The sequence below is a fragment of the Myotis brandtii genome, unplaced genomic scaffold (genome assembly GCF_000412655.1).
Source record: "Myotis brandtii unplaced genomic scaffold, ASM41265v1 scaffold420, whole genome shotgun sequence".
NCBI lineage: Eukaryota > Metazoa > Chordata > Mammalia > Chiroptera > Vespertilionidae > Myotis > Myotis brandtii.
The window spans coordinates 968,813-977,859 of record NW_005366109.1 but is presented as its reverse complement, the minus strand read 5'-3'; the positions used below and the strand labels follow the sequence as shown (position 1 = coordinate 977,859).

Sequence of the window (9,047 nt, the reverse complement as noted above, 5' to 3'; positions counted from 1 at the left end):
AACAATACAGTCATAGTAGGGGACTTTAACACCCCTCTGACTTCCCTGGACAGATCTTCCAGACAAAAACTTAACAAGGAAACAGAGACTCTAAAGGAAACACTGGATCAGATGGATTTAATAGACATTCACAGAACATTTCTCCCCAACGCAACAGAATATACATTCTTCTCAAGTGCACATGGATCATTCACAAAAGTATGGAGTTTCCTCAAAAAATTAAAAATGGAACTCCCATTTGACCCAGTCATCCCACTTCTAGGACTATATCCCAAGAAATCAGAAACACCAATCAGAAAGGATATATGCACCCCTATGTTCATAGCAGCACAATTTACAAAAGCTAAGATTTGGAAACAGCCTAAGTGCCCATCAGCAGATGAGTGGATTAGAAAACTGTGGTACATCTACACGATGGAATACTATGCTGCTGTAAAAAAGAAGGAACTCTTACCATTTGCAACAGCATGGATGGACCTGGAGAGCATCATGCTAAGCGAAATAAGCCAGTCAGAGAAAGATAAATATAATGAACAACATAAACTCATGAACAAATATAGAGCCAGAGGGAAAAAATATATAATGGAATATAATAGAAGTAATCCTGTTATTTGCAGATTTTTAGTATTTCCTACAACTTCTGAGATATCATACTATGTTAGTACAGTTTTGGTAATATTATTATACTTGAAATCATTTTATTCTTGAAATATTAGTGTTTATTGCATGTAATATTATTATATGTAAGATAATTTTTCTTGAATAATTGGTATTTACTGCATATAACATTATCATATTTAAAATCATTTTTCTTGAGATAAAAAAAATGCTTCATCTTAAAAACAGAAGCTGCCTTTCTTCTGGGAAAAGATGATTTGAAAAATCAAGGCATGAGAAGCATACTGATTCGACTATCTTGCCCAAACTTCACCATGCTATAAAATAACTAACTGGAGTGAGTATTTTAATACTATTTCCCTGATGGGTACACCACAATGTCTAAAAGGAAACCAACTTAAAAATTTCAAGATTCACTCTGTTCCTCTTACTGCAGATCCTCAAAATTTAGCTGTAACTTACAATGTTTCCCTTTCAAGGGTTACTAGAATTAAGCCACTTCTATTCTTAATTTCTAACAGGGAATAAAAGCAGAAGAGAGATTAGAGTATAACTCCAAGCAGTAAGAGCTGCAGGTTAATGCAAAAATGTTTTAATTTACCTGCTATAAGAATCTGCAACCCTGTTGTGGAAATAACCACAAAACATTTTGTCTTATTGCTACTTTCATTTTTACTATAAAGTTAAACTCACATCAATGAGGAAACATCTCTTCATACCTGTAATTGTCGATATGAAGAGTAAGAAGAGCAAAATACATTTGTTTAACATGGCAGAGATACTGCTAGAAGTTAGATAAAAACCAAACTTACCTTTTAAAGACCTAAAGTATTTGACAAATTCTAAACGTTTAACAGATACAAACTGTCAGCTTTCCCAGCCCTCTCAACTCCTTCCCACTTACCCCCTAGTTTAGACATAAATGCAAAGGTCTAAAGCTTATACTATAATTATTTTGGCGCTCAAACGGCATAATGAATAGAAGATAAAAACTGACAAAGATTCTCCCCTTTACCAAACTCTAGCTAGGATCCTCTTGAGCCCTTTTCTCAACTAGGCCTCAACCTCGGCCTATAAAAACTACAGGCTCTTAACACAAATGATTTCATCTACTCCTCTCCCCCAACAGTAAAAGATTTAAACAAACACTAACAGTTTCTAACAGCTCAAGGCCCCATCCCTAGGTTGACAATAGCCCCGCATTAAGTGGATGCCTAGGAAAGCTCTGGGTTGCCAAAAGAATTTAAGGTTTGTTATGACCAACATCTGACTACAGGCCCCAGAGCACCCTATCTTAGAGCACTTACTAAAAAGAGTTTACAACTGTGAATTATCCTTGACCCTTTGAGATGTACATGTATCTCCTACAATTCTGGAGTTTTTGCTCAAGGACATGAAAGCCATTCCTTTAAAACAGTGGTTCTCAACCTTCCTAATGCCGCGACCCTTTAATACAGTTCCTCATGTTGTGGTGACCCCCAACCATAAAATTATTTTCGTTGATACTTCATAACTGTAATTTTGCTACTGTTATGAATCATAATGTAAATATCTGATATGCAGGATGTATTTTCATTGTTACAAATTGAACATAATTAAAGCATAGTAATTAATAACAAAAACAATATGTCATTATATATGTGTTTTCCGATGGTCTTAGGCGACCCCTGTGAAAGAGTCGTTCGACCCCCAAAGGGGTCGCGACCGACAGGTTGAGAACTGCTGCTTTAAAAGGTGATCATCAAGAAGGAGAGCGTTTCAGTCCCTGTCTCTGTAGGATAGAATCTTAACTTACATGGTTGTCAGCTAAGAGGCTCCGCCCCACCTTATCATTTACACTGACCAACCCTTTGTAATTTGTCACTTCCCTGACTCTATTGAGCCAAGATAGCAAACCCTGTCTAGTCCCTCACCTTTTAAAATAACCAGTCCCACTGCACAAATCCGAATTCAGTTCACACAGGACTTTGTATTGTAGCAGTAAATTACTCATTAAGAGCTGTCCTTTACCACCTTAACTAGTGTCCAACTGTGTTTATCTTTGACAAAAATAAAGTAATAAAGAAGGAACATTACGTTAAGTTAAACATATCTCAATTAAAAGATTAAAAGGAAAAACATATCTCAAGTAGTAAAGACTTAGTTACTTTATATAAGATCATTTAGATATAAAGTTCTTTTTTTTAAAAAAAAAGCATGAAGGCTGCAACTTCATGAAGGAATCATAAATTCAGGGAGTCAACCAATCAACATTTGGGGCTGGAAAGAACACCTGGTAAACATCAAACCCCAACCCTTCATGTTACAAATGATGAATCTAATGCCCAAAGAGATTAAGTGACTTACCCAAGGTGATTTAAATGAGGGACTGGATTAGAAAAGGCTAATTCAGCATGACTGTCTTCCTGACTCCAATATGAAATATTCTTTCTCTTGCATTCTCATTGGTAAAGGCAACATTCACCATTAATCATTCAAGATCAAACATGAACATATATTACCCTAGTACAATGTGAGTTTTTACAATTCCACTATACACCACAACTGTACATCGAGGACAGTTTGTTTGATGCAAGTACACATAAGATTTCATTTCATTCGGGGAGGCTATTTCAATAGTCCTAGGAAAATATATGAAGCACCTTGGTGAAGAGAAATTGCTTTCACACACAAACAAAGAAACAAATCCCCATGCATAAACCCAAAGGAGGGCCAAATGATGTAGATAGGCTTAGGAACAACCAAAAGAAGAAAAATAAAAGTAAATAAAAAATCCTTTTCTGCACTTACCAGCAAAGCATTTGGAACAGAGGTTCATAGTCTTGCTGGACCTGGGGCAAAAAAGAAAAAGGAAAAAAAAGAAAGAGCTAAAAATTCAGTATCATTGGCCAGGCAACTACTCTAATAAACTAATAATAAGTCCCCAACCAGCCACACCACCCCCACAACAATACACAATACTTTTTATTTGTGAGTTATCCAATGCATTATTTTTTGTGATTAGCAGCTTAAGATGATGACACAAGAGTCAATTTCTCCCACATAATTACCACATTCCTGCTGTTCACACTGGAACATATATCACAAAGTTATCACTACAATGAAAACTTTGTCTGTAAAGGGGTAAAACTTCCTCATTGTATACACATTCATTTATCTCTACAGCATTACTTGAACTTTTCTCTTGTCTTCTTTCCCTTCATTCCACTCCTATTTCAAGATCCTGGTCACATTATGACCTTGCTGTTTAAAATTCTTTCTTCAGATGTTCCCAATAAAATTATTTTTCATGTCCTTTCCTCGTTAATAATAGCTACTAGTCTTGGAAAAATAACTTGGGTGGGCACTTGACATGCATTATCTTAATCTTCCTAACATCCCTGAGATGGGTATTATCATATTGCTTTGCTTCTAAATGCATTTTTTAAAAATCACATTAACATTTGTCCAACCATGAAACATCATACAATTGGCTACAAGGAATGACTAATTTAATGAGAAAATGTTCCCACCACCTCCTACAAGGGGTCTTAAATTCAGAGGACTTAGGAAATCAAGGCCATACAGTCGCATGCCCACGTGAAAGATGAGCAGCTTGCCCAAGGTCACACAGTTGGAGAAGTACAGAGGAAGTATATGACCTCGGTACTGAGCCAACTCCAAAGGCCATCCTGCGATCCTCTGTTCACAACACAGCACAGTATGTGGCATCACACAGCAGCCCAGGCACAACACGGTGGGCAATCTAATCTAATAATAGAGGAATATGTAAATTTGTCCATTACAGCGTCACATCACAACCAGATCAGCAGGTTGCGTCCCCGCCCTCTGCTCAGGCAGCTGCAAGGCCCAGGGTAGGATAGGATACGACAGGAGAGGATAAGAAAGGAGAGGGAGAGGAAGGCAGGCCTACATGCAGACAGGCTGAGAGGAGAAACAGAAATACAGAAAGGGAACAAGAAAAAGATGCAGGAATAAAAAAGGGAAGGAAACGCGGGTGGAGCAGGTGCGCCCAGCAAGGGGCGGGGCACAGGCAGCACGGAGCGGGAGCCCCATCCAGAAGCAGGAGGAGGGTGGAGGACAGCTGAGGCCTTCTGGGCAGAGGCGCTCCTGCTTCGTGGCAGCAGCGCCCAGGGCCGCGCAGGCCTCAGCCACCCTCACTGGGCCGGGTGTCCTAGGCAGGGAATAGGAGCAGGACATCAGCAGGGAGGCCGGGGAAGGGGGGGCAGTGAACCCCGGCCGGGGCTGAGCTCTGGGCTGGGGGTTAACGGCCTCCCCCAGCAGAAGCTTTAAGAAGGGAAGGAGGGAGGGAAGAACTTTATAAAGGAGTCAGTAGAGAGCAGAGTTAAAGAAGGAAAGAGGATGTGTGAGTGAACTGCAGGAGCTATAATGAAAATCAAGTATAGTTGTGTACTGGGGACAGATTTTAAAAGTAGGAGTCAGAAAAGAAAAAACAAATGATAGTGAATAATTAGGCAGGTAGATAGGTATTAAAACAGTGGAAGTAAGTAGAGAAGAATGTATGGGAAAGGTAGGATGAGAGAGAAAGAGGAAGGGAAGAAAAGTTTAAAGGGGAGCCAGTACTACTTAAAAGGAGAATGGGAAGAAGGAAGAAAGGGGGGAGGAAGCAAAGCAGGTCCAAGGAAGGAAGTAAAGAAAAAAATTAAGGTGGGAAGGAAGGGAAAGGGGAGGGAGGGCAGGGGTAAAGATAAAGGAAAGAAGGAATGTGGGGGGAGGGAGGGAGGGTAGGAGAAAGATGGGAAGAAGAATGATGGAACAGAAGTAGGAAATAACGAGGAAAGAAAAGTTTATAAATGATGAGTCAGTAGGAAAAGGTGTTACATAAAGGAGAGAGAGAAATTGTGTGACAGGGAGAAGCCAATAAGAAAGTCAAATACAATTGTGTGTGAAGGGGATAAGATGAAAAAAAAAAGTTAATAGGGGCGACCAGGCCAGCAAGTGAGGGCAGTTAGGGGGATCAGGCAGCAGGGCAGTTAGGGGATCAGGCCGGCAGGGGAGGGCAGTAGAGGGGATCAGGCAGGCAGGCAGAATGGTTAGGGCAGGCAGGCAGGTGAGTGGTTAGGAGCCCGAGGTCCTGGATTGCAAGAGGGATGTCCAACTGCCAGTTTAAGCCTAATATCTGGGCTCCCAGATTGGAGAGGGTGCAAGTGGGGCTGACTCCTGTGCACGAATTTCATGAACCGGGCCTCTAGTCAATAATAAGTTGTCTGTTAAGATATTCTCATGCTATTTCCCTTCCTGATTCTTTCTCAAGTACTAGACTCATTATGACAGCTTTCTTCCAAAAGAATCCTGGAATACTCTGTTGAATAATCTGACCTATTTACAGCCTCATTCCTCAGCAACTCCCTTCCCCATATTTTAGTCTTTGCCCAGAGCTGCTCCTCCACATGGATTAAACCAACTTTCTTCTGCCTCCTTAGTAAATTTTATAATTAATGAAAGCCTTCCTCAGGAAGTATTCCCTGATGACTATGATTGTATGCCAATGTAATGGAACCAAAGACCTAATGGTTAGTACTGTCATAAAGTGACAAAATTGGGGGGTGGGAGGAGACCAAGAAGGGATGGTCATTATTTCTCTTTCCCAAAGGAGATGCTATGTTAACACATTTCGTACCGCTCAGGAGTTTTCTCGTGTTTCACGCGCCATCTGTTAAGGACCGCTCACAAGTGTTCTCGTTTTTCACGCCCATGAAAAAAGGAGCGAATCTAGATACTTATGTAAATTTTGTTTGGTCCCTCTTCATAGAGGAAAATGTTTTACGCAGTACCATACGTTAAAAAAGTACTAGGAACTTTAATTGTTTAATTGTTTTTATAAATAAAAATGTTATAATTATTGAAAAACAACACCTAAAGTGCATTATGATGATTTAAATAACGTGCAGTTTGCCCAAAAACATGCGGTCCCTGGCATATGTCTTAGAGATTTCTATGCGGTACGCAATGTGTTAACAGGTGGATTTTTCTTTAAGACTCTACTTAATATAAAGACACAAAGGCAGTAAGGAAATTTAAGCATCAATAATTGCATACAAAATGAAAAAATGGAAGATGTATTAATAGTGGAATCTAACATTTTTTATATGCCTACTATGTGGTAAGGATGATACTAGATGCCTTCAACCCCATTTCACCAAACGAGAAAACAGAGGCTCCAAGAGGGTATATAACTTGCCAAAGGTTACAAAACACGTTAGGTGATGAACCTCGTCTGCTGAACTCTAAAGCCTGTGTTGTTTTCACCACGTCACACCTCCAATACAGAGGAGAGGGGTAATCTGGAAGAATGGTCCCACAACTAAAGATTTAATCTATGGTAATTAGGTCAGCTCTCTTCATATGGTGAAAGTGCAATGCCTCCCCTCCAAAAACATATACCAACAGGAGGGCAGGCATTGTGCCAGTTCCATCTCATAGGAGATCTGAGGATAAAGGAATCCCTTGGTTACTAGAACACCCCCAGGGAAGCAGGCCTCTTCCAGATGTGTTGCCATCTCTCATCCTTGCAGTGCCATTAGAGCCAGAGGTAACTTATTTCTCACCTCTGCTGCTCTGCAGTGTCCATGAAAAGTCTACAGAAAACAACTGAGGGCAGAAATCATGAAAAGTCTACAGAAAACAACTGAGGGCAGCTCAACACCAATTGTGCTAGTTTTAACATCTGTGTAAGCTGGTAAGAAAAAACTGGCAAATAGCATTTTTCTCTGCATCCCTTTACCTCTCTTCAGATACTTTATGTTATTTAAAATACCCACTATACCAATATATTACCTAAATGACATACATTCTACTTTCTGCTTAGAAATTTTTCAGCAATATGGTTATCAGATTACAAATGAAATTACACAGCTACTGATATTATTAATCAAAACAGATGTCTGAAATCTGAAATAAACCAAATTTTGGCTATAGAAATAATGGCCATTGGTAATGCCAACTTGGATCCTGCAGGTCAACACTAATGAACTAAAAAAAAAGCAGGCAAAGGCTTCTGAAAATTCTGCTCCTTTCTCATGTTCAACATGTAAAACTTGAAGCTAGCCATAGGCATACAACTACAGACTGTCCATGGAAAAACAGTGTGATCAACGTGCACAGTCTTGGGACAGACAACAGAGTTCTCTATGTGGCAGCAACCATGAAAGGTGAATAGGATTTTCCTATGCCCCACTGCTGAATAGAAATTGCTCTTACTGAGATCTACAATGGCTACCAAGTTTCTAAAACCAAGGTTTAGTTTAGTAGGTTGAATAATGACCACACAAAGACATCAAATCCTAATCCCTAGAATTTACCTTATTTGGAAAAAAAGGTCTTTGAGGTTAAGTATTTTGAGTTTACCCTGTATTATCCAGGTGGGCCTCAATGACATTACTGTTTTTGTGACAGGGAATGAGGAGTTTGGAGAGACACACAGAAAAGACATTCAGTGAAGATGGAGGTACAGACTAGAGAAATATGGTCACAAACACAGGAATGATAAGGTTAGCTACCACTCAAGAGGTAAAGAATGGATTCTTCCCTAACTCCTAGAGCAGCAGTTCTCAACCTGTGGGTCGCAACCCCTTTGGGGTTGAACGATCCTTTCACAGGGGTCGCCTAAGACCATCGGAAAACACATATATAATTACATATTGTTTTTGTGATTAATCACTATGCTTTAATTATGTTCAATTTGTAACAATGAAAATACATCCTGAGTTACGATTCATAACAGTAGCAAAATTACAGTTATGAAATAGCAACGAAAATAATTTTATGGTTGGGGGTCATCACAACATGAGGAACTGTATTAAAGGGTCACAGCATTAGGAAGGTTGAGAACCACTGTCCTAGAGGGAAGTCAGTCCTGCTAGATTTGGGGCTTGTAGCCTCTAGACCAGTGATGGCGAACCTATGACAGGCGTGTCAGAGGTAACACGTGAACTCATTTTGGGTGACACGCATCGACAGAGACAAAAAATTGCATAATTCAAATATTTGTCTCTCGCAACGGCCAGAGTTGGGCATCACTCGAGTAATATTATTACTCACGTTACTCATGATCAATAATGCAATTCTAAAACCGGATGTAAACTTTACATCGGTGTTGCGTAGCAAAGACACATAGTGTAGCAAAGATACATAGTGAAAACATCTAAGATACATTGTTCCAATATTGACATTAATATAAAAAGGTTAAGAATTGCACTATAAAGAGATTAATCTTTACTCATGACATTTTATTTTTACTCGAGTGACAAAATACCCAATTCTGGAAACGGCCTCGTTATGAACACGCGCCTCGGGTAAGCTTCCCGTGTGTTCGGGTGCATTCAGCAAATGGATGCACTTGATCGTCATGTTCGTTAGGAGACAGGAGTGGGAGGGTTAGAAGAAAAATATATACAGTGCTACAGTGC

The 9,047-nt window shown here is 39.7% G+C and overlaps 1 protein-coding gene across 1 annotated transcript in view; it reads right to left on the bottom strand.

Annotated features, from left to right (window-relative positions):
• The window catches only part of ZFAND3 (zinc finger, AN1-type domain 3), a 242,705-nt gene extending 238,402 nt beyond the window's left edge, over positions 1-4,303 (bottom strand). Inside the window, exons 1-2 of the mRNA XM_005873777.2 lie at positions 4,260-4,303; positions 3,409-3,449 (exon numbers count right to left, since the gene is read on the bottom strand). Coding sequence (XP_005873839.2) covers positions 3,409-3,449; positions 4,260-4,288 — 70 coding nt within the window. The 5' untranslated portion in view covers positions 4,289-4,303. The remainder of the gene's footprint in view (positions 1-3,408; positions 3,450-4,259) is intronic.
• Between the last annotated feature and the right edge of the window lie 4,744 nt (positions 4,304-9,047).